This window comes from Achroia grisella, unplaced genomic scaffold, assembly GCF_030625045.1.
Source record: "Achroia grisella isolate CSIRO2021 unplaced genomic scaffold, CSIRO_AGI_Agris_v1 utg546, whole genome shotgun sequence".
In the NCBI taxonomy this organism is placed as follows: domain Eukaryota; kingdom Metazoa; phylum Arthropoda; class Insecta; order Lepidoptera; family Pyralidae; genus Achroia; species Achroia grisella.
In genome coordinates, this window is record NW_026712931.1 from 574,178 (window position 1) to 600,971 (window position 26,794).

The 26,794-nt window shown below is 30.0% G+C and overlaps 2 protein-coding genes across 2 annotated transcripts in view; one reads left to right on the plus strand and one right to left on the minus strand.

Moving 5' to 3' along the window:
• The window catches only part of LOC131848284 (uncharacterized), a 179,811-nt gene extending 177,127 nt beyond the window's left edge, over positions 1–2,684 (plus strand). The window contains exons 10-11 of the mRNA XM_059198091.1: positions 530–793; positions 1,366–2,684. Coding sequence (XP_059054074.1) covers positions 530–793; positions 1,366–1,497 — 396 coding nt within the window. The 3' untranslated portion in view covers positions 1,498–2,684. The remainder of the gene's footprint in view (positions 1–529; positions 794–1,365) is intronic.
• LOC131848040 (collagen alpha-1(XI) chain-like) overlaps positions 1–26,794 on the minus strand; it is a 224,230-nt gene that overhangs the window by 104,064 nt on the left and 93,372 nt on the right. The gene's annotated exons all lie outside the window — the stretch shown is intronic.

Here is a 26,794-nt window from a genome sequence, read left to right on the forward strand (position 1 = left end):
CTTTCAAAATTCGTGATAGGTTTCGTGGAAACTTGGTTCTATAAATTAAATAATTTATAAGACGACCCGGCTACGAGTTGCTGTCGCTCAGCCATTCTAATATTGAGGTCAATAAAATTGTCCTATGATTCAAGTTCGTCAATATACAGTTAGCCAAATATCATAAAAAATATTAAAATATATTCCCTAGATTTTGTATTATATACATATACGAGTATACACTAGATCCTCTGCGTTACATTTTCTCCATTTATACAAGATTTTCATTAAATTTATTTCATTCTATTGGTCGTAGCGGGATTGTTATCATAGCCTTTAGCCTTCCTTGTTAAATGGGCTAGCCAGTAATAAAAGAATTTTCCAAATCAGATTATTAGTACAGTTTTAGTATTTGAAAATTATCACGAACATCCAAACTCACAAACTTTATATTGCTATACATATATCCTATTATGTATAAACAAATACAGTATAAAATATTTTTATAATATTTTTAATCATCAATATCGACAACTTATTGCATCCCCAGCCAACGACCGCCAACAAAACGAACGAGATACGAGAAATTCGAGAAGCCAGAGACCGTGAGGCTAGAGAAAGGGAGGGAGATGCGTTATTCGCACGTAGCGGAGTGAGAGAGGCGGCTCTCTTGCTCGTGAGAGAGAAAGCTGGCAGATACACACTGCAGAGGGAGCCGTTGTTCCTGGACCGGTGCGTGGTTGCTGCAGACCATGAACCTGAACACTTCTTCGAAGTACATGAAATAACGACTAAGGATTCTTATATATTTAAGGTGAGCATTTTTTAGGGCAAACAAACTGACGGCACTTTTGATCAAGTAGAAACTGTCACCACGGATTTGTATTTATATTATATTATAACATGTGAATTTACTATTATTATGCATCTATATACTGTCATTTCACTGTCTTATGACCTGCTTGGAGGCTGAAATAAGTGGGACAAAGGTATCCCACGCAGATAACTTTGTGCAAAGTCTATGAATAGTTCACCAACTTGCACTAACGGCTATCCTATAAGCTGACGGGACTCCAGTAGAGGATAATTACATATCCTATGTTGCATGCATATACAAAATATTCCTTAGAAAGTATACACTCTGTACTGAGGAGATAAAATTCGCATCGCTCCTAATAATATCCTTCGATCTTAGTTAGACTTAGTTTTATTTTATTAGACTTAGTTAGACTCTGACAATTAACCATGATGGTTTTCAAGCGGGATCGTGTTGAGATCGACCTGAATTAGTAATAAGCCCTATTCCCCATTACTAACTATCCCCTTAAGTCCACTTTAATGTCTATTGTCCTCTGGAAATAAACATGAATCTTTGTTTACTTGTAGGCGGAAGAGAACTCCCGTACCCGCACGTGGTACCGCCAGCTACAATACCATGCACAGGGTGCCGGCACGTGGCGGAAACGACGCAACGCACTTGCAAATATTATGATAAACCCGATGCTGACAAGAAACTAACTTACACAGTAAAGAGTTTCCATTTATATTGAAATTTATAACTAGTTTTTTTGTCATGGTAAATTAAAAACATGCTTAAATCAGTAGGTAGACTTTGCCATAAATTTATATACGTAATAATTTTACTGGAGAAAATATAAAAGTATTTAAAATACATAAAAATAAATGTTCAATTTATTTTTGAACCAATACATTAGTCTGCATTTACATACATTGTAATTAAACTAATATTACAAATATTATATATATACTACATATACCACGAATAAATTGGTGTGAAGTTTTATAAAATGTTTCGGTGGAGAAAGCTTTATTACTATTATTGGGAACTTTTTAAGGTGTAATTAAATATAATATGGCGGTAGTAATATTTTGTCTTTACGTTTTCTAAATATAAAACGGACAAAATAAATATTAATGATAGTCCCAATATTAAGGTACTCGTATATACGTGTCTTTCTTTTATGTATAAATTCATCTTTATTTAAATGAAACAATGCACCGTTTTATATTTAGATAATAAATAGAACCTAAATAAGTAGTAGTATTTAAACAAAACAATGACATGCATTTTGTAAAAATTGTAATTAACAATTTTGATTTTCAAATGTCTCGTAAGATAATTGTAAAAGGCAATATATTCATATTTTGTAAGTATAATATATACTGAAATCTTAATTAAATAGCAATATATAATTGTAAATATATTACAAAAACATTTGCCACTAGTTTTAACACTAGCTTTACACCAAAATGTAGTGTTTTTATTAACATTGTGTGCCCTATATCTCGTAATATTACTAATAACAAATCATAGCTTAAGAAAGTATGTCATTGTACATAATTAACTTTAATAGCTGTGATAAACTATCCTCTACTGAAGGAAAATACACAAAAAAAACCTTGCTTGAAGCCTTTTCCATTTAAATGTAATTATTACAGAATATTACTTATTCATGCTTAATATAAAGTTCATAATAATTTCCTGGCTAGTCTTAAGGGATTTTCGTATGTTAAATAGTATATTTATAAAGAAAATATACAGATTGAAATGTATTTATTGTATGTAGTTATATTTTCAGTATGCCTATTTGCTATAGTTTTAGGAACAATAAAAGTTTTCTTCTTTAAACAATATTGTATTTGTTATGTAATTACTAGAAGTGAGGACAGGAATAAATTAATGACTAAATAAATCTGAATACTTGTTTTATTTCTAAATTATTATTTTTTTATATTATTTAAGTTGAATATCATTGATTCTAATATATTAAGGGTGATGATTAGATTTGAGTTATGACGGAAGTTTAAAGACTTTTGTAGCACGGTCCCCACTAATATGCCGTCCACCGTCGTGAAGGATGACTGCACGCCCAAGGGTGTCTGACGACGTATCGTGTATCGACGCTATCGTAGGAGACTATCAACAGTGTTGCAACGGCAATAACAATTATGTTTATAATATATGAATATAGTTAGCCCTTCAGGTACTCGTATACCTAGATATAAAAATAAAATGACGTTTGTTAATCTCGCTAGAACTCGAAAACGACTGGACCGATTTAGCTAATTTCTGTTTTGAAACAGTTGTGAAAATTCAAAGAATAAATTATTCAACATAAGTTATTATTTTAAATATTAATACTAACTTTGTCGTAACAAAGCTGAATACTATTACGTCCATTCACAAATAAGGAAATAAAATACTTCTGTTTTTTTCTGTTAGATTGCCCTACATTCACTTGGTTTTGGTTCAATATTTAGAAGAGGACTATGCACAAAAAGAAAATATATTGTTCAGTAGTTTTTATATTTTTTACATCTACAAACACTTAATATTACTAATAGAATAGTTCATGGCAGGATGCAGCGTTACAGCGTCGAAAATATGTATGAGTAAGAAAAGTAGATATGGTTAACTCAAATTAAATACATGAGAATGTCCCATTAGATTTCTCGAAAATTGTTCAAAACTTTCTAAACAACTGTTCCTTATTTAATACTAAAGCAATTTCAGTTTATTATCACAACATCTCTAACCGATGCGGAGTTTTATTACAATCGCTGTAACACGGGATTGTGTATAAAGAAAACACAATATTAGGTCTGATATGAAACTCTACCGCGGGCGAAATGTAATACAGCTCTGTGCCTCATTTCTCGACGTTGCTTCAGCGCGGGGTAAATAACGATGTATCTAATTATAACATTTACGATGAACGAGCCTGTTTACACCTAAAGATCAGTTTACGATTGCCATTTTTTTATTATACCTTTGCATGACAAATTAGATCATTCGTCATCTAATTTGTTCAAGTAGGTATGTTATTTCAGTATTATTAAATATTATTTATTCAAAAATAAACTTGACAATTTGAATTCACTACTATTTAGGAGTAATTCAGGATAACCCACTAGGTCACGACAACAGTCGTAACGAAATATTATTAGAGCGTGAATGTATTGTAAAAAGAATCATCGAAATCAATATTCCGTAAAATTGTATAATTAATATATATTATTATAGAATAGAAAATCTTTATTGTTGAAACGAGTTTATATATAAAATTTATATATAATCGTTACGTATACGTCACGTGATGAAGAAACTGAGTCTCATATCGTCTTCAGAGTCGATCATGTGAGTTCATTTCGCAAATGTGTAATAAACGCCGAATCAATATGGCGGAGGCGTTATTAATCTTCGGGGAGGCGACAAAATTATTTTATATAGTTGACTACTATTTATACAATAAACGTTTATAATTACTAACGGAATAACGACTTTATCCTCTATTATATGTAACGTAAGAATATATTCCATATGAAACATACATGTTTCTTTTCTCTCAATAATTATTTCTATGAAATACAATATACTAAAAGTGTTGAACAAAAAAAAATTTGGCTAGGTACTTACAATTAGGGCTTTTTTCTAGTATTTATAACAAAAAAACCTTTGTTAGAAATATGAGAATTTAGCACTACTTCACAAAAAAACTGCAAACGTAGTAAGAATAATTGAGCCTACACATATGGGTATTGTAATAACAAAATTTCCTAACTCGTAACAACTTGATTCGTATTTTGGTATTTGGCTTTATGGAAGTGGAGACAACAGTTTTATATTTAATCTCTCTAAAACAAATTAGGTGGGTATCATAAGATTTTATTAGATACCTAACGTTTCGATTACAAAAGGGTGTTACAGTTACTCCTATAGTTTTAAACAGGTAAAATTGATTTGGTTAAATGTCGCGGAAGAGGCAACTTACTAATTACACGTTACAAACTTTATTAGTTGGAGTGTTCTCAACAAGTTTTAATCAAATGCCTCACCGACTATTGACTACTCGCTTAATTTGATTCACCACTTTGCCTTTCGAACTAAGTTCTGTAACGACATTATTTCTTTCCAGTGTTCATATATTGTGCAAGTCTCTTAATTTAATTAAATTAAATTATACTCCTAGTGTTCAAAAGATAGTATTATTATTTTAGAGTATATGAACTTAATAACGACGACTTAATACCATAAAGTTATCTCTGAGGATTCTTAACTTTACTATGTCGATTGTCATGTGAGCCTTCTTTTCGAATTACTCTAATGCTGTTGGCCGCAGCTGGCCTTTACAGCTTCACCGGATGATAGGAAGCGAGTGTAGATGGCACTTCAAACCCGCGGAAGGACTTATGGAGTAGTTGAAGGCCAACTTCCGCCTAACGGATACGATTTTAGTTTTTAGTCTGAGGGTACCGTTAGGGTAACTGATAACCTTGGTGTTGGTGTTATCGGTGTGTTTATCGGTTGTAGGGTGTGTTTGGCAATGAAATAACAGGATATCTTAGTTCTTTGGAATGGCCAAATACGAGTGGTATTACAGATGTAACATGATAGTGTTATGTCCGTAGTAATGTACCTGTATATAGATGATATTTCGAATATGAAGGTACATAAAAAAGATGATGCAGCTGACATAACAATAACCTCGCTTGAATATTTTCGATTTGTATAATTCGTGTATGTTATGAATTATTATCTAATGATATAATGTAATTATGTTATTAACAATTTTTAGCTATCGGGGTAAAATTTATGGGTTTAGATTTTTTTATAAATAACTGAGAGTTCATCTTTAACTGCAGATGCGACTAAAGTTGTACGGTTCGCAATTGCACTGTTACTCCTAAATGGTCTGTAATTAACTGAAAAATTGTAGACATTGATCCATTTTAAATGAGAATTGTTATTCACATCGTTATACAATTAAGGATGAGACGAAGTTCGAAGATACGTTTAGTGTCTCTTATTTTAAACGAATTACTGCCTTCTACACGTATGCTTTCCAAGTATTATTGTTTTAACGTTATGTTTTCAACATTCATAATCCTAATGCAAATTATAAAGGCAAAAGTGTGTTTTTTTTTTGTTGATCTGTTAGGACAAACATATAGGAAGACATGTCGTAAGACATGTCGTAAGAGATATAAAGTTTGTACCTATATTAATAGCTCATTGATTACTGTAATAAATATGTCTTTATTTCTACAATAAAGCGCTCACAGCTGAAATACTAAGTGTTTGTTTAAAATAAACCGCTCACAGACAATGATCAGTTGTCGACGGTCGATGGAATGTGTTTTATCCTTGGTATTACGAGATGATGTCAATAATCAATATGTGAATTGCTACACTAACATCGTAATTCTCCAAAATACCTACACTATAATTTCTGTGGTACCGCTCCTGCCTCTTACCATTTCTGAGAATTAAATAATTAATTTTACTACCATATCATATACCTCAAACCGCAACGCAGCTTGCGAAGTAAATTACTTAGAGGCAGAAATATCCGGGGTAGATGTAACCGTGTTTGTACAAAATCTCCACCTTATGGATTATAGTCTTGAGTTATCTATTCTAATATATGAAATTGACATTATCATCATTATAGTGTTTGTAACAATACTTCTTTGAATCGGTTGACTGATTCTAATGAAATTTTGTGTATATATTCAATAGATCTGAGAATAAGACGTAAACTATTTTACTTTCGGCGTTCTATAACAGTAACTGACAAGTAAATAAATATCTTTATCGCCCAATGAAGTGGGTTGGTTATAATGTAAATTTTGTTTCAAATATTATTTTAAATAACAAATCGCTAATATTGATTGGGTTATTTACGAAATTGTTATGTTAAGGTACAATACCTATTACTGTAACTACTTAACACAAATTAGACTACGTTCGAATAATTGCTCAAAGTTAGAAGTTTAAAACAACACTCAATAAATAATAATGCAAATTAATTCAACATTCCTGTTGGTTCAGTATCTAAAGATAACAGTTTGTGAAAACAGAAAATACAATATAAAAGGAAATTTTCAATTTTGCATTTCTCATTGTGATTTTGCGTCGAGCAAGATTTATTCATCGCCAATGACTAATCTCTGTAGGCAAAACGTTGTTATTGGCATATTAATCATTAGCTATTGTTCAATTAGCTAATGATTTATTTGATATACCAGTGATAGCAAATATATAGCATAACGTACATATCGAATACAATGCAAGTAAAACTAAAATGGTAAAGCTGTAAGCTTATCTCATGGTATAAAGAATAGGTACAACCGTCGTGTATATACATGAACTACGCGCTTCATATCATGTGATATCACAGTATCGAATTAAGGCGTAATTCATCTGTATCTTGTAATTTCACTACCATATCTCACCCTTCAACCGAAACACAACTTACCAAGCTACTACGTGGCTGAAGTACTGAAACAAAGATTGGCTCGTTGGCAACTTTGTACATAAGCTACTTCGGTAATAAATCTGAAAGAAATAATAATATTAACTCTATATTGCGTTCAAATAGCAAATAAGGAATTAGAACAGTAATGTTAAAAAATGTGCATAACAAAAGGCAGTTATATAGCTATTAGCAATTTCTTACAAAAATGTGAACGAAATTAAGAAAGGGATCTTATGATACAAATAAGTAAATAGAAAAGACAGCTGCAATTAACAACTCGTTTGCAACGTTAATCTGTATAATCTGTCGAACAAACTTGGCGGCGGATAACCGCAACTGTTTCTTGTTGCAAACTTGCTTACACAGTTCTATCTAAGAGAATTAAATCTCAATAACTAACTAATGTAACACTATACAACAAAACTTTATGGTTCCAACGTTCAGGGTATTGATCAAAGGTAAAATATTAATTTACGGCTCACCGACGTAGGTACTTATTTCGTATAGTATTTATTACATTATACTATGAAACTTAGACCTCTGAACAAAACAAAAAGTGCCACTTCTAATGAAACGTAAAACGTAAATAGAATACTGTAAATCTCTGAATGTACCAATGCATATTTTTCTACGGTGCTGGAATCCTAGGACATGTCCAGCTAACGTCAAGTTAAATAGATTGACTTGTACTTCAAAATGCACTTTAAATTTCGCAAAGCATATTACATTTTGGTTTAATAATTTTATTCTCATTCCATTAAGGAGGAAAAATAGGATTTTTCTAAATTATTGTTTTTAATATAGCTATTGCTATATATAAATTATTATACTTCTAGTATAAACAAACATTACGAGTCCTTTAACAAACAAATACAATATGTCTTCTACTACTTCAGCATAAGTAATTTTAGAAAAGTAGATTTTAAAAGTAGTCTATTGGTAAGTAGTGTTGTACCAAAACGTAATAACTATTGTTTATTCTTACTACACATATCCAAAGAATTTTATTTAAATACAATTTGTATCTTTTTTTAATATTACACAGATATGATGATATCTTGAAACATCGATTCATAATTATAAAGAAATAAACAGTTACAAGTGCATCATAACGTTAAAAGTCAGTTGTTTTATTCTATTGAACTATTATTTAATGTAACAATGATGTTTTATTTATTACGTATTATTAATAATATAATATCCTCTTCTTTTGTTGAGTCAAAATTCTTTATTATAATATAAACTGGATAAAACTCAATTTTGTCCGGGCCATTTGCGGATTTTGCTCAGGAAATTAAGTGGTAAATGGACATTAATATTTTAACGCTCAAAGGTTGTCAATGTATTGATACAATTGTGTCTATTAATGATGTAAACTCAAAGCTCTTTTATGTGTCATTATTGAAAATTAAAATGAAATTAACACTTATTAATTTCACTTTAATTTTCCATGTTTTGACTGAATGACGTGAAAAGTATAATATAGAGCAGCATACGTTTATTTAATAATATTGAAGCCTTTTTCATTCACGACTTGGGAGCGCTCAATAAAAAGTATTTACAATGTTTATTTGCAGCTACATATAAAGCATGTTTATTTTCGATAAAAAAACACATATCGCTTAATATCTAGATGTCATTCTTATTAAAGTTTTAGAGTATGATATTTATATATTACATATAAACAGTTGAAGCATACAAAAAACCAATATGAAATCGGAGCCGGATAAAAACGAAATAAAGACAAGAAGTAATAACACATATCTATTTTTATTCCGTCACTACATAAACAAATCTTGATAAATATCTTAAATAATGAAAATAATAATATTAAAATTTCATCTTTATTAAAGTCTATCTATACATATATTACGTATGAAAAAGAAAAGTTAAAGCATAGAAAAAACCAATATAGAAACACAGCCGAATAAAAATTGAATAAAGACAAAAAGTAATGACACATATCTATTTTTGTTCTGCCACTATACAAACCAATTCCTAACAAATATTTCAAATAATAATGTATAATAATCACTGTATGTGTAATAACACCCTGGACCCTTCATTTCCGATATTAACCTACTTCTCGCAATGACAAAAGCAACTAATGCCCGACATAACAAACCCAAAATTTTCATCAACGTTGATGCTTGCAAATAAAACAAATGTGCGACGGTAATTGTACAAACAGTGGATGGTCGCTAACAAATGGTATGGGTTAATGTCTACCGCCCTATCCTAAAGAGGATCCCGTTAATTAATACGCTGTGTATGGGCTTATCTCTTAACATGTTACACTAATAGCTGACGAATTCGAAGATAGTAAAACGCCCATTAATGCTACATTAAGGAACTATTTGTGAATACTAGATTGTAATTAACCCCCTTATCTGCATAGAAAAATCATAACGCTTTACGTAATCATGTTTAGTGCTATTAATTTAATAGCATAATCCTGTGGGACACTATATTTACTCAAAAAAGAACTTTAACATGTATGTTATAGTAGGTACAATCTAATCTATCAATTGAAAGATAATTTGACTTGTATATTATAAACTGACATAAATAAAGGTATTCTATTCTGTCTGAATTCCACAGTTAAAGGTAATGATCGGTGTGTATATATTATATACAATTTATATTATTTATTTCTATAATTATCCTTTCTCATAGCCTTTACTTACTGTATTTTATGTATTTGGAATTATAAATAGGCCGCTAGCCCATGTGATGGTAAACGGTAACCGTCGTCTACATACATGAATACCACCATGAACAACTCATGCGTTGCCTTTCGAAAGGATTAATATGTCACGTCTCTTATCCTTTAATTTCACTACCTAATCTGACCCTATAGTCGAATTACGGTTTACAAAACAAGCCGCTGAAATAGGTAAGACTGAGGTACCTACGTAAACGACTACTTACAGTATATATATAGTATTTAAATATGTCTCTATTATTTAATCTTACTCTATACTTTATATACTTGTAATAAATTAAAAAATATCCTAAGAATTTTCTTAGTTCCATTTGTAGACGTTGGTACAGACAGAATAATATTAAAAGGAACAAGGAATTAATAAGAGATTCAAGAGTCGGCGGATTTTAACTCTATGCTAGTTTTATCTAAAGTAGCAGTGATAAGCTGAAAGAAACTAGCTCCTTACATGTACATTTATGAATAATGTAAATATTTCTTTACGTAATATAGGAAATAAAATATTTTTTATATAATAGTATATATAAAATAGTAAATTTAAAAAATCTATTCTAAGAAGACAACTTGTACTGTTAACAATAATGTTAAGTTAACACAAGTAATTGTAATTTTATTTTTTTATTAAAATAAAATTATGAAGAAATAATTTTTTCTCATTAATTTTATATGGAATAGCGCTCATTAATTTTAGTTGATGTTATGGGGCCGATGGCAGTCGCTTTTTTTATTTAGATTACCAGTAAAACCGAAGGGTAGAGTTGTACATTAGTAGTACTGTATGTACTGTATATAGTAGTATAACTGAAACCCTTAGGTAATGGGGTTCTATCGGGGATACACTAAAGTTAAGAGGGCATCGGTTGATTACTAAATTGAGTTAACTTTAATTAATGTCGATGGTTCCGTCTTACAGAGACAAGTTGTCAGATTAATTTGAATTCCATGAGGAAAATAATGAAATGTGATATGTTTTATAAGTATTTAACGGTCAATTAAAAAATTAAATGTACGAAGTAGTTTTATAATAGAAAATTCTTAAAGATGAACTTCGTGAAACATTACATGAAATCAGTACTTTACTGCAATATTTTTTTATTTAAATAAACAGTATCGGGATCTTCTGTATTGTTCTGGTAAAGGTTTCACATAACATACTAAATACTAATACTAATTCTAAAATAGAGTGTTTCATTTTATTTAATGTTTGACGTTATGATGATGATATGTAATATATGTACATTTAAATAGGTAGCGGAATGCCTAATAATATGTACATAACACATGTAGTAGATATGTCAAGATATCTATACTCAATGTTACTAGAATCAATTACAAACATTAGACACATATACAAACAATTTGAATAATGACAAAATTACAAGAATCCCACATTAAAAATCAGCTACAGTTCTCTGAAAAGGCCTTTTAATATAAATAGGTATTACACAAACGAACCTATTGTCTTCAGTTTAATCGCCTTACAGCCGTAATGCTGATGTTGTCTTCGCTATCTCAGTAATCTCCCTGAATCCCCGTTTTGGTCGTAATCCGTTTTAAAGTCACTCGACTATTAATTGATGTTTCTGCTCCTGCTATTTTTGTTTTATAACAACAAAATCGTTGAGAATATGGAATATGGAATTATTATATTCGATTGTTTTATTTTTATGCGATATACATCGCAACATACAACCTGTGTTATACCTGGACTTAATTATCACAATGGCAATTTTGGGAATTAAAAGCAGTGTTAGTTTGAAACCACAGTCAAAATTTATCTAATTTAAGTTAAAAAGGAATCTAAATTCTTCTATTATGTATATGTACCAAAAGCTTTATATACATAATGTACACATGTATTATACATATAAATATTTTGCAAGTAACTGTAGTGAAATAGGGTAAGGTATATTAAGGTCTCTTAAGGGTCCACAACGCGCACGTGACACTTCTGGTCTCTCAGGCGTCCATAGGCCACAGTAACTATTTACCATCAGATGGACCATACATATGCTTGTTTGCCATCACGTAGCATAAAAAAATAGTAGAGATAACCATAACTTATTCTATTGAATGGTTCAGTTCCGTATGGAGTCCTTAGTATAATCTTCCGAATCTTTAGATCTGCTGTTATGAATATAAAGTTGTTCAGAAAGTTGAACAAAACCCATTAGCAAATATTAAATACTAAAATAAGCTAATTTTGTTAATAGTCTATTATTATACTGATTCTATAAATAGTAATTCCACAAATTTATTATAGAATTACTATTTATAGAATCAGTAACACAATAAACGTCCACGTTAAAATATTACCAAAGATGAAAACAGTGTAATACTCATAATATAATATTAACGTTAATCGGAAGTTTAAACTGCCAAGCTCTTTTCATGTCTTCTAATATATTTAATTAATTTCATGTATATAAATCATCACATTGTACACGAGTATAGTAATTCACTATTTGGAGTTTTTTGTACAATATGAGTCATTCAATATTTTTCTAACAATTCTCTACTTAACATTGTTTAACTAACAACATTACTTAACATTTTTTATTTTGTTTATAGGGAAAGTTTACTAAACTGTCATAGAAGGCGTAAAGAATAAAATATAAATAAATAGCATTACAGAGTTCATACGATACTCATAAGCTTAGATATAATGTACTCTTTATTTGTACAAAAGATTGATTATAAGAATTAAAAATTTGTCTATATTACATATATATTACAACTTTCATACTGAAAAGGTGTTCCAACAAACATAGCTTCAAAAGGGTTTTATTAAATAACAATGTTCTTTCTTTATCACGAATTACAGAAGGTTTTCTGAAGCGGATAAATTCTAGCCAAACAAACGCACAAACTTACCGTCAGGACTGTCACGATTTGAACTCGTGACTTTTTAAGTGTAACTCATCGTAGTAAACTACGAGGACAATGTACTCAACAAATTACAATATGCTGTTAAGTAATGTGTAAAACTAATTACTCCGTATAATCCACCATACATAATTGAGAAAGTTGATCCTCACAAATTGAAGTTCATTAACTTAAAATAAACTTTCCCTAATATAAGATAATCACTAGGCTTTTACCTAAAGTTATATTTGTAACTGCCCAATGTTCGATTAATGATATTAGTTTTCGGTGATATTTGATTAATTAATCCCAAAACCGTCGGCGTAATTTCATACCTTTTAACTTCTAAGAATAGACACTGACTTCAGGAAGGGTTACATAAGCCATTGGCGTCAAGGTTTGTCGGAGTTGAACGTTCATGTTAGAAAATTAACTGATGAGATAACAATCATTTGAAAGCGATTAATTAAGGTGGAAAGGCTATATAATATTTTTAATTACGACCTTTGTAGTTATTCTCGTTTCAATAACATCCTAGGTTATTATTATACAAATCATATCCAATATATTATTCAGTATAGATAAAGTTCTTTGTAATGTTCTTTGTTCTTTTATGAGAAGTTAATTAAAATTATTAAATGGCTTTCTTGATATTAAGAATTTATAATAATAATAATAATAATAATAATAATCTCAGGACAATTCACACAGCGCCATCTAGACCCAAGTTAAGCTAGCTAAAGCTTGTGTTATGGGTCCTAGACAACTGATACAAATACATAGATAATTTTTTTTTCGTAAATACATACATATTATACATAGAAAATACCCAGACCGATACAAACAATCATACTCATGAATACAAATGTTTGTGCCGTGCGAGGAATCGAACCCGCGACCATCGGTCGTAAAGCGGTATGCTAGACCGCTAGACCACCGAGGTCGTCAATTTATAGATTTCGTATAGTGTATAAAGATCTATGATATATATAATAACATAATAATAATTGTCTATAAATGTAATCATTACTTAAATAATAAAAGTAATAGCTAAAATTAATTATAAATATACTTATATTATAATTAATCAACTACACTTTGTTATAGACTTAAATAATAATCTCTAGTATAATTATGTTCCGGTTTGCTTTAAATATAAATTTATTTTATTTATTTATTATTTATTAGGTATTATAATTTATATAATAATATTTTTTCCTGACTAAGCTCTAAGCTTTCCAAGATTAGCGCACACAAAATGTACAGATTAGCAAAAAAATAACTTTATGGTAGTTCCACCGTAATCCATTCTATTTGCAAACAGTATTTAGTACTCGTGTCTAAGGTACAAACAATAGTCGACTTTATTACAAGTAAGTAGATCTTGGGATAGCTTACAAATTTGCGATAAGGTGTAATTGATTGCAGTCTTGCCCGGGTATTTGTTTGGGCACAGAATATATAATAGCACTTTGGGTTGGGCTTTATTTCATTCTTTGATTGAACCATACTGAATATAACAACGGCTAAAAGGTAGCATGATTATGCTTCAAATAACATATTCAATAACGGTTTCTATCTATACTGTATCTATCTATTATTCACTATCACAATGTAAACATAACAACTTTTACATATGCAGAGTGATATAGGACTCGTCTTTATAAAATGAAAAGGAAACACATAACTTGGAAACTGGAGTGATGAAAAAATCTTTTGTAAATGTAATAAAATCTTTTACTCTTTAAGAACAAATATAAAAAATATTACGAGTAGCAGTGTTTTCAACTTATTGTTCACGGTTTTGTAATAAATATTACCATGGCAATAATATTAGGTCCTAACTTATGAATTTGGCGTTTTGTAATTGAGTAACCTAAAGTCGATTTTTTCAAAATAAATATATTTTTTTTAATTAAAAGTATGTACCATTGCTATTTATGCACTTTAGCCATCTTATAGGTTGTTCCTTGATCTCTTTACTAATTTGCTATTACTTTCTACAGATTATATAAAAGGGCAATTTTGTTAAATTTGTATTTATACTACGATATTATCGTATTATATATAGTTATATTATATATTATATATAGTTCTGGATATTTCCTATATAAATAAATAAATAAATATAAATAAATAAATAAAGACTTCATCAGTAATTTTTTTTTTATACTACAATGGTGGCAAACAATCATGCGGTCCATCTGATGGTAAATGGTTACCGCAGCCTATGGACGCCTGAAATATAAGAGGTGTCATGTGCGCGTTGCTCAATTAAATGAAATTGTTCATTATTAGAAATGGGGGCTCCAGGCTCTATTACTAGTAATGTGACCCGATATTTGAACGTTTGAACAAACAATTGGTTACGAATTAAGCCGTAATATTCTGCATTTTTTCTTTTAAGTTTAAATCGTATCCAAATTGTCGAGGAATTAAACGCCCTACTTTTGAAGTGCTCATTACTTACTATTAGCAGTCTAGTTAGTTTCGACCGCACGCTATTCTATTGCAGCCGGTGTTCTGGCTGTCGGCAATTTTGATGTAGCTACGCTGAATAATTTAAATTGTACTAAAACTTTGCCATTTAAATCGAAATCATTATAATCTGTCATTTTATTTAGGACTTTGCTATCTCACTTTACTTTTACAAAAGGACGATAGTACCTATATAGAAAAGTGCTGCACTACAAGTAGGTACCCATTTCAGCGGATAAAGTAACTTATAATTTTTGCTATCTAACTCTGCTATGACAATAAAATGATAATTATAAATATACAGTTACTTCTAACATTAAAACTAACATTAAGTCCTCCGTTTGTAACACTTATTTTATTTGGATAATGAACAATAATAATATAATATGTACATATACAATAAATTACTAAATGTACAATAATATTTAAAAAAATGGAATGAACCTTAAAAATAATCAGTACAAAATACGAAATCTCAAATGTATAATGAATTTGGTTTTAAAAATAAATAAAAGATGTACGTAATAAATAAATACGTACTTCAGCAAAAACTATTTGTACGTAAAATCACCAATTTTCCGCACGAAGAAATATTGGCTTAGTAATTTAATTCTGATATAGAACGGATTTCTTATATCTAAAGGAGAATAAGAAAAATCTAGTGCATTGAGGCTCGTATTTAATTTTATTATATAACTTCCACAAAGAAGTAGAAATAGAATTTTGTTATTGAAGACTCGTATCGATAAAAACTACTTTTGGTATGGAAATTATGGTGTGAATAGTAAATAGTATATATTACGTATATATTTTCTGCCTAGTATGATTTTATCGATATTATTTCAAGAAACAATCATGCAAATGAAACCTTAGGTCTCGACCTAAAATATAAATCAGAACATTTTACAAATATCTGTTCTGTATTAATTCGGGGTACATTATTAAATACGATTGTGAGCAATCCATCAAATTAATTTATATTATAAGAAAATAGTAGGCAACAGCTGTTCAGCAAAATGGTGAGCCAATAATAAATTTAATTTGCGCTTGTTAACAAATTTGTGCGGACATCTGCGTCTCCATTGAAAAGGAAATTTAATATTGCTATTTATAGCTCGTTAACTATGCCCTTACCTTTGTTATGAAGGCTACTAGTTCCTAATTGTAGAAGCCTGGACGAGGATTTGAAGGATGGTTGTTGATTTAAAATCAATTTTAGTAAATAAAAATGCAATGTCTCGCTAAGCTGCTTTATTTTTTTAAATGCTTTTACGGCATGGTCACGCACATATTTGTAGGTTACCAGTTACAATTACATTTTCATATAAAATTCTATACAAATAAAATACTCTTTCTAAACCAACTGTTTGACTCATTTCGTCCGCAGTTGGTTTCTTTATTGTACAAGATGTTCCAACGTATATTGTAATTATCCTATACACTATTCTTAATGTTGCAATTGGAGTAGGCGAACGAATTTTAGTTCTTCTGTTATATTAATAATACTTTTGTATAAATAAGTGTATTTTATGATATCATCAAGCACATATACTGTACTCGCGAGTAATTTTACGTTTCTGTTAAATATACTTTTACCTTTTCTTCTATACTATTCTAATATACTTCTTCCTTTAAAAAGATAAAGCCATAAACTTCGAATAAATGATCATTTATATAAATTATGGCTAGCTGATTGTCCTGTTCATTGGTAGTTCATTGATCTGTAAGTTAGTTAAGATTATTTTCAGTGAACCTTTTTAGAGCACAAAGCGAATCGCCCACGGATTTTTATTCACTGCCCATTCTGACCACGCTAATTTTGACAATAAACTTAATTGCTTTCAGGTAAAAGAGTATTGAAATAATTTTTCACCGGTAATGGAAATAAATTCTGGAAGACAACGAAATAAATTCTGAAAGACTACGAAACACTTAAAAATATAATAAACTCAATTTTCACATTCTAAATTTTTAATAAACACAGTAAATGTCTTAATATTATTATTTATGTAAGGTTTTTGTTATTATTTGGCTCTAAGCATTGTAACGAAAGCAAAACATTCCTGGGGTTTGCAATCGATCCGCTTGAGGCCTCGTTCGTTGAGGACATACTATTACGTTCCGGAATGCCTCACATTGGCCTTTGGACTACGATAGCACCGTCGTTTGTAACGTAATAACACTCCAGATTGGGAACAACGTTCCTATTAGTAGAGCTTTTGTGTGAATAGCTCCTAAAATGTGGAACTGATATGTAAATCTTGAAATATTTATATAATTTCTCAAATAATTTTGTCTAAACAGCGTTTACGTTTTATGAGCATTAATAATAAAAACTGGACAATTCACACAGGGAATCTTAGTCGCGTGATAAGAAAAGCTTGTTTTAGTTATTGGCTAGACGGGTTACAGAATCATTTATACAAGATTTTGTAATTACATACAAAAAAGGAAACGATCTTACGACCATCGGAAGTTAGACCATCGAGGTCGTCAAATAATTATGAGAAAAATGTTGTACAGTTATACGGTTTTGTTACTTACAACTCGTTCTATAAAACATACTCAAATAAATATGTATTAGGTACGTTTTTAAGAAAATGATTTATATAATAATTATATTAACAAGTATATTATATGCGACCATGTTCTTAAAAATATAATTATTTAATTAATTTTCTGTGATGTTACAATGTAATATAATACTTATGCAAATTGTGTATTACGGTGACCCATTTATTACATTAACCTTTCTATGATGTTTTCTTTGATATAGATATTCATTTAGATCGTTGGTATTCTTTTTATGAACAAGGAAGAAATCAAGGTAAACATATGTAATAAGAAATAAATAAGGAAAGATATGTTATTATTATATTTTTCATTTCATCTCGAGAGAATCATCAGAATCCTATAAAAATATAATTTGCTCATACAATTTTTCCATGCATTTATGATAATGAATGTTAATATTATGGAAAATATTTTTTACATATTTCTTGGAAATATTGACTTTCAATTAGCATTTGATAGTCAATATATAATATAAAGCAACCAATGTTGTCGTATTTTGAATTAAATTTTGCTAGTACGGTAAATTTTCGTTACATGTGTGCACTTTTGTGGTAACTTAATTTGAATAAAATTATTTATATTACTACTTCAATAAAATTATAATTACATGACAGAATAAACCATCACCTCTATCAGTGAAAGCAAGAGGTATACCAGCGAAATCTCTCTTCAATCTTCTAAAAGATCTTGACCTGTCTAAAATTGTAGTGGGTTCTATAATAGAACATGTATTTAAATCTACTCTAGCAGACTCGTACCAAATTAGTCTGGGCAGGGAGAGACACGAACGGTGAAGGAGTGTTAACGTAGAGTGTCTCTTAAGCAAGATCATCGTGTGATAGAGAGGAAAAGAGCAGCTCCCGGGACTTGTACCCTGTATTCTTTTCCTCTCTATCACACGATGGAGACGATAAATCCACGGAATACTAAGAAATTGGGACCATTTGGGACGTACCGCATCGTATGAGACAATGATTCTTTGCTAATGTCAGAACAACAACACAATGTCAAACAATGAACAGGTATGAGAAGATCGGTGAAAATGATATTCACTATATTGGTGCATTAAGTGCACTATAAAGAAAAAATCGATACACACTTATTAATATTACTATTTAGGAAACTAAAGTAGATTATCACCTGTCACGTTAGAATGAAATACCTACACAAAGCAAAATGTGGACATTTCTAGTATCGATAGTTATCTTTCGCCTCTAACTACTTTATCTGGGATGACTGGCTTGAAGGTATATTATTATATTAGAATAACATAGATGTTCGATAATGCAATGAAAGTGCAAATTCAATAGAAATAAATATCGTCCGTTGCAAATGGATTCGATTTAATATTTATTTGTTCGTCTCAATATTCTTTGCATCTATCAATTTTAATCAATTGAATTTGAATTCTATTGCAATTAGCTCGTATTTTATTGATTTGTTTTTCGTGTTCATTTTATTCTTTTTAAAGTCCGTTTAAATACTGCGAAATGAAAAATAAAACTCTCTGAAGAAAACGGTCACACTGTTGTTACCTTCACTGAAATTCCGGCCATCGAGTGAAAAACGTGCTCGAACATTGAACGAATGAGTCATCAACATACAAAGAAAATGTTTCACAAACTTCAGAAATCTCACTTCAAGCGGATCTCATTTCAGGCAACAGGGAGCGTTGGCGGCAAATGAACTCGACCTTTTTAGGGCTGCCGAAGGGGTAAGTGCGAAATGAGCACTACATACTAAGGCAGGGACTTAGTGTCTTCTAGATATGACGGAATATTAGTTTTCGATGTGCTTTGTTACAATATATTGTTACTACTATCTAATGAAGAGTAACTCTACAATTGATTCCTCTTTATTCTTTAGAATGTTGTAAAATATATTTTATGACATTCTAAAGATTAAAAAGGAATATTTATTCCTATTATATATGAAATAATACTATTCAAGTATTATTTAAAAATTCTATAAAAGAAATTCCCCTAGAGTGTTATATAATTTGAATGAATATGAATGTTTTATAAAATGAATGTGAATGTTTTATAATTTAGATGTTGTCTGTTTTCAACATAAAAATGTAAATAACAGATGGTTTGTTAATTTGTAACATCAAAGACTACAATAAAAGCTTTTAACTTTGTAGTTTCTATTAAAAGATGCATGTTTTATAAGAAACGGAAAATATAAAGCAGAAATATATTTAATGTAATACAAATCACAAATTTATAAGAACACAGAATAACAAATTCTGTGTTGAACTAGATGACACTGTGTGAATTGTCTTGAGATATTATTATTATTATAAATAATCCTATATCAATAACTCAAATATCTCTATCAACTTTAATTTCACGGTCTTCTCTACATTATTCGAGTGTGAAAGAACGTATCGTGTATATACAGAAACTGTCCAGTTTTTTTATAGTAGTATAAAAAACGAAGCATATCTAGTATATTTTATATGAGACCACATTCACATCTAGGTAATACGTATGAGCAGCATACGGTGTGTTGCCAATTGCAACAATCAAAGTCTACATCGAGCCCCGTCTGAATTTGTTGCTTCATCCGTCATTCAACATGATCCTTTTGTAACAAGAGAATTGTTATATTGCGATCATTTTCTTCATGTTCATTATCCTCTATTGGGTATATTAATTTATGTGGCCTTTTTTGAGCCAATGAGTTTTGCAATTTATAAGTATTATTGTACTGGAATACTTTGTATATGAATTAATGATATTTCATGAAAGGTATTTTTACTATTAATAATACCATATGTACATCTTCAAATAATATGGTACCTACTCCTAAAGAACTGTACTTGATAAACTAGTAGTGCTACCTACATATATGTTACGAAATAAACTCTACTGTGTCGATCTGTATGTTCGCGATAATCTCAGAAACAACACAATTGATTTTTTAACCATCAATAGATTGATTTGATGAAGGTTCAAGTGTATAATTCGATGAGATTTTGGGAAAATTGGTCGAAATACTTAAGCGAAACTATGGCGTTTTACTAGTCATACATAATTTAAAAGTGATGGCCACTTCCTTTGGTACTTATTTTATTATTTACACTTCAATATATAAAATAAACATTATCAGCAGTATACACAATTTCGTTCAAGTAAATTTAGGTCAACCCTTTTATATTCCGGGATAAAAAAGTAAGTAAGCTCACTGAATGTGTCATGGCCTAGCGATCAGCTATCACAGTTCGTACAACTGAAATAGTGAGTTCAAATATTAGCTGGTTTTATTTATCCTATATAATAAAATGTAATAACTAAATAAATTAGATTGTAAAATAGAGTCACATGTTATAATCCAATTTATTTAGTTATTAATAAAAGAAATATGTTATTACATACACTTTATGTTATTACATATATTACATCCAGCAGTGAGATATTAATGGGCTGTGACATTGATGATGACGTTTGCTGTATTTAGATAGATTTTACTTATTGTTATTGTTGATTATATTACAGCTATCAAGCACTCTTGTTTGTTTATTTGTAATATTTTATTGTACAATAAAATTATAAATAAAAGAACACAATTGACTTTAAAAAAATGCGTACAATGGCGGACTTATCGCAAAAGAGGTATTTCTTACAGTCAACCTTTGAGTTCCTGAGAGGAATTGAGGAGTGGTGGAAATAGGTACAATTAATAATACGCATCACAATGAAATATATACACAAAAATAATGTATGTGTTTCTGTTGAAGGATGATATAAGACAGTGAAACTGCTGAGTTCAGATTGAGGTATGGCATCATATTCCTCTGGATAAGCACATCAATGATAACGTGATGTAGGTACATGTTGTTCATGTACGAGTATCAATAGTTCTTACCAATTCTATCTGGATTGTGGGTTTTCTGGATTTTATCTGGAAGTGATTATCATTCTTATTTCAAGGTACGGTCACAGATAGTCAATAAGAATAAAAAAATCCCTGAATAATTCACACAACCACACGACGCCATCTAGTCCTATGCTAAGCAGAACTTAAGTATTCATATCAGATGTCTAGTAGTATGCGTACTAGACATCTGATATGAATAATTAAATACATATATATAGTAAACATATATAAAAAAATACATATTTAAAAACCAGACAATACACACAATTATATTCATGAATACAAATATATATAACGTACGAGGAATCGAACCCGCGACTGTCGGAAGTAAAGCGCTAAATCGCTAGATCACCGAGGACGTCTATAAAAGTCTCTTTTCTTCTGATTATTATCTTCTTGTCTAGTCTTGTGCTAGTTGTACTAGAATTGGTTTCTATTAGAAATAGAAAAACACAATGAACAGTAATGCTATTATATAAAACAAAAAAGGAACGAGGACATATCGTTAGAGAGTATTCAATTACCGAGACATTTGCTAATCGATTGCTTCAATTAGGGCACATCGCGCTCCCTCGCGCAATTTGTCGTCGCCTAATCACTCACGATGCCCGCCACTATTTGTCTCCCGCTGAATTTTGGGCGAACCCAATAGAAAATTACGAGTCCAATAAAGAAATTCGTTAAAATAAAATTTATGGTACGTGCCGTTTATATGAGAGAGATTGTAGGATTACGAATCCGTACAAAAAAGAAATAAAAGCAGGGAGTGGATTGTATGTTTTGAAAAGAAAATAATTATTATTAGGAAGGAGAAATACGATTTTGACTAGGAAGAATGTCTTCCACACTTCGAACACCCCAAAGTAAGCAATGTAACACCAAACTTACTTACCGTTGTTTAGTAACATGTCGAGTTTAGTGTCCACGTTCTCTAGAGTGTATATTTTATTAAAAACAATTATATTATATTAATTAAAAGAATAATTGTCTTGTTTTAAAATTGTTAAAAGATAGAGCGTGCTTTTTCCTTCCAGTTCTTATTTTCAATTGATTTTTTCTTCTAAATTTGAAATTTAAGTGGCCACATGTTTTGTTGGTGGCCAGTATTATTAAGCGCCCTTTGCTCCAGTAAACAACACGGTGATACAACCTGATTACACTAAGATTTCGGAATACGGAACAGAGATGTTATTTGGAAATGGATGTAGTTTTTAGGCGGCTGCCAGAAACTGGCCTTTCAGAAATTGAATGCCTGTTGTATTTTTTATGTATGTTGTACGAAACATACACACATTTATATAATATTTTAGCTAATTTAAAACAATGTAATTATTTATTTTGCAGTCTACATATATATATATCTATATATAGGTAGGCGCTTGTTGGCACTTACTATCAGGTGAACCGTGACCTTTTCGCCATTCTAATGTCTTAAAGCAAAATACGAAAACACAGCATAAAATGCTAGCAAGTCTGGTGCAGCAAGCTGGAAAATTAATAAGTGGACCCACGCAGATGACCCTGTATTTATTTTCTTCTGTTTATAAATACAAAATTCTTGTCTTCATTTCACAATCCTTTCTTTTTAATTTCGGCTCTAAAAAAAGTAACAGTTGATATTATCTTTTTTGGGGGTATAACAGTATTTTATTTCGCCCTGCATTATCTTACAGTTACATCGGCATACAAATTTTGTAATCAGTTGGTTTCGTGCTGCCGCTGTTTTCTTGTAAGGTAAACGTTTTTTTCTTTACAAAAGCTTCATTCAGTGAAAAATAAAATGTTAACATTAAAATTTATTTTTACATTATATTTAATTTTGAAGTCTTATTTCGTTTCAATACGAATAATTTATTAAAAATATGTATAGATTTTTTAATATGTCAACATATAACTTTTATGTTATTTAATTATTACATATTAGTAATATTTAAAGAAATTCTAATAATGATTTTATTTATATACAATAAAAAACATATTTAATTATAACTAAATCACTTTCAAGAAGACTGTTGTCGATACTATACTTTTTATATTAGATTCCTTACTTTTGATAATTTGATATATTTCATAACAAATAAATGATATAAAAGACTGAGCGGAAGTTTAACTCTCGACAAAGACAATAAACTTTATCAATTGACGGTCTCGGTTAGCCGTTTAGCGTACCGCCTTAATTTCAATGGTCACGGGTTCGATTCCTCGCACGATATTTTTATCTATGAGTATTGCTTTTGGTGTAATATTTTTATGTATAAAAAGTTTTGAAGTTTTATCTATGAATTGTTTGTATATAATTTACAAATATCAGGTCCTTGATTTACCTTTGTACTCTTTACCAGCATAGTAAGAGCTTCAGAGACTTTTAACTTCTGACTTCTTTTCAAGCTAGTAAGTTAGATACGATCTATCTGATCGTGATAAATCTGTGTGAATCTCGCCTCGTATCCGTTTAAATCCCCGTGCCTTTTGTGATATCGTTTCATCCAACATTATATGCTCTAGTACTCTATTATAAAAATCTATTACCAGTTTCAGTACTTTTATGTATGTATATAAATTGGTATACACAAATATTTATGTGCGTCAAAATCTTAGCAAAAACTAAAGTTTAAGCTATATATTAGAGTAATTAATAATAATAATAATTAAGAATACTTCATACAGCGCCATCTAGTCCCAAACTAAGCAGAGTTTATGTTATAGGTACTAGACAACTGATATACATACTTTTTTTGTAAATATATAAATATTATACATATAAAACATCCGCACCAATACAAACAAATTATGAATACAAAGCATTGCACCGTGCTTGTAGATGGATTTGGATGTTTTATTAATATCCGAAAATTTACACATTCAAAATCTGACTTAAGGAAGAACAACAAAAAACACCCTAATTTACGAGTAAATCTTCTTATTTCTTACTATTATTATCTTTGCAGCCAACCATTATATTGAGTAGAGAATTACTATTAATATTTTAATAGCGAAAATAGAGCTTGATGCTGTATTTATTAAACTGTAAATCTATTTCTAGGAAGCTTATTTTATGTAATCACTTCTATTTTCAGCGTTTATTTAGGAAGAAATTATTTTACTTTTTGTATTTCTATAAATTCCTTAGGAACTTAGAATTCTCTATAAATATACTACTTACGTTGTAAATAAAAATAAGGTGGTAACTACGATTGCTAATTATATTGTCTAAAATACAATTAAAATACAAGAAAATATATATATTCACTTAGCTAAAGATTTTCCAAAATCTCATTTTCAAAACACGATTTCAATTTAAATATATACATATACCGAGGTAGACTATAAAAAGTGGTCTACGTGGGTAGCTCAATTATATGTATTTCAACTGGCAAGCTTGCTTTGTAATGTGTTTTTGTTGTATGGAGCGAAAAGGCGGGAAATTTTAGTCTTAGAAAATGGAAACCACGCGAATTATATGAGAACGTTTAATGTCCATAGTGCTATTCATGTATATACATTAACAACGTCTACAACATTAACAACATTACATTGCAACGATTACTACTTACCATCTGGTGATATGTCAGCTTGTTTGCCATTCTAATTACATTAAATGTATATATAGGTAATAGTAAATTATAATATAGAATAGCAGAGAGGGTGGACTCTCTGTCCCCTATGAGATATAGATCGTTTAGTCTCGATTATTACTTCAAAATTTTATTATAAGCAGTATTTGTAAAATTGTATTATGTGCGACAAATAAAGGTGATTATTATTATTATTATTAGCCTCAATTTCCTAGTTTTTGCTGTTTTTTTACGCTTTGTGGTGTATACCATACTTACGGACCGAAACCAAGTAAGTGCAGTGTGTGTGTGTATGAGAGAGACAGAGTGTGTACTTATTGCGAGCCTATTCATTTATTATTATTATTATTAGATGCCCCCAACAAATTGCATGCAAGTCTTATTCTCAAGACTGTAATGTAAATCATAAACTTTTTATTTTTTTATTTTATAACACTAAATAACAATGTAGGTAATATTTATGAACACAACTAGTATGATGCCTTTATGAATTCTCATATACGGTCATAAATCGTTGTTGTACCAGTTCGCGTCGGCTAGTGGGTAACATTAAAAATATTTTTAATAAAACCAAAAGCACTCGTTTGTAGGAATGTGAATATCTGGCAACAAATAGAACTGGGTGAGCGTGGCTTATTCACAAATCCTGCTGACTGCAGCGCGGTGGTGTATTTGGGAGAACGAGATTATAATGATATGGTTGCGAGATGATTGAAAATTTAAGAATTAGATTTATATGGTATAAAAACGAATTTAATATTTAAATGACATTTCACTGGCGTTGGTCTCGAGCTGAGCTAGCCCTTATACCTTGTTCGAAACAAGTATAAGGACCACTAAAAATGTATAATTGTTTTATTAATAAAAAATATATATCGTATGAAACATATTTAAAAATAATATATATTTTTAACCAAAATTTTTTTACTACATTTTATACTTTTTATAATTTAATTTCATTCAGGTGCTCTAGCGGTTTAGAACGCTGCCTTACTCCCCATAGTCGCAAATTCTAATTTTCGATGTAATCAATTGGTATGTGTATGAATATTTGTATTAGTCTGGCAGTTTTATTTGTAGAATACTAATGGCCCTGAACACTTTATATAGCGCTACCTATTCCTAAGCAAAACCGAGCTCGTGCTAGACAATAAATATGAATACTGAGTTTTTTTTTAAATAAATATAATAAATAATATACGTAGAATAGTAGACCAAGACTTATATACGTTTGTGTCATAGTCATAAATACGAATTCTTGTATCGTGCGTGGAATCTAATTCGCGCAAATATAAATAAAATATTATAGACCGTTAGACCTCCGAAACCGTCAAATATTTAAAATATTATATTTAAGTATTTCAATAATTTGTTTAATACCCACAGTATTATATATAATAAACAAGCTATTAGATTTATTTCTGGGTTATTATTAT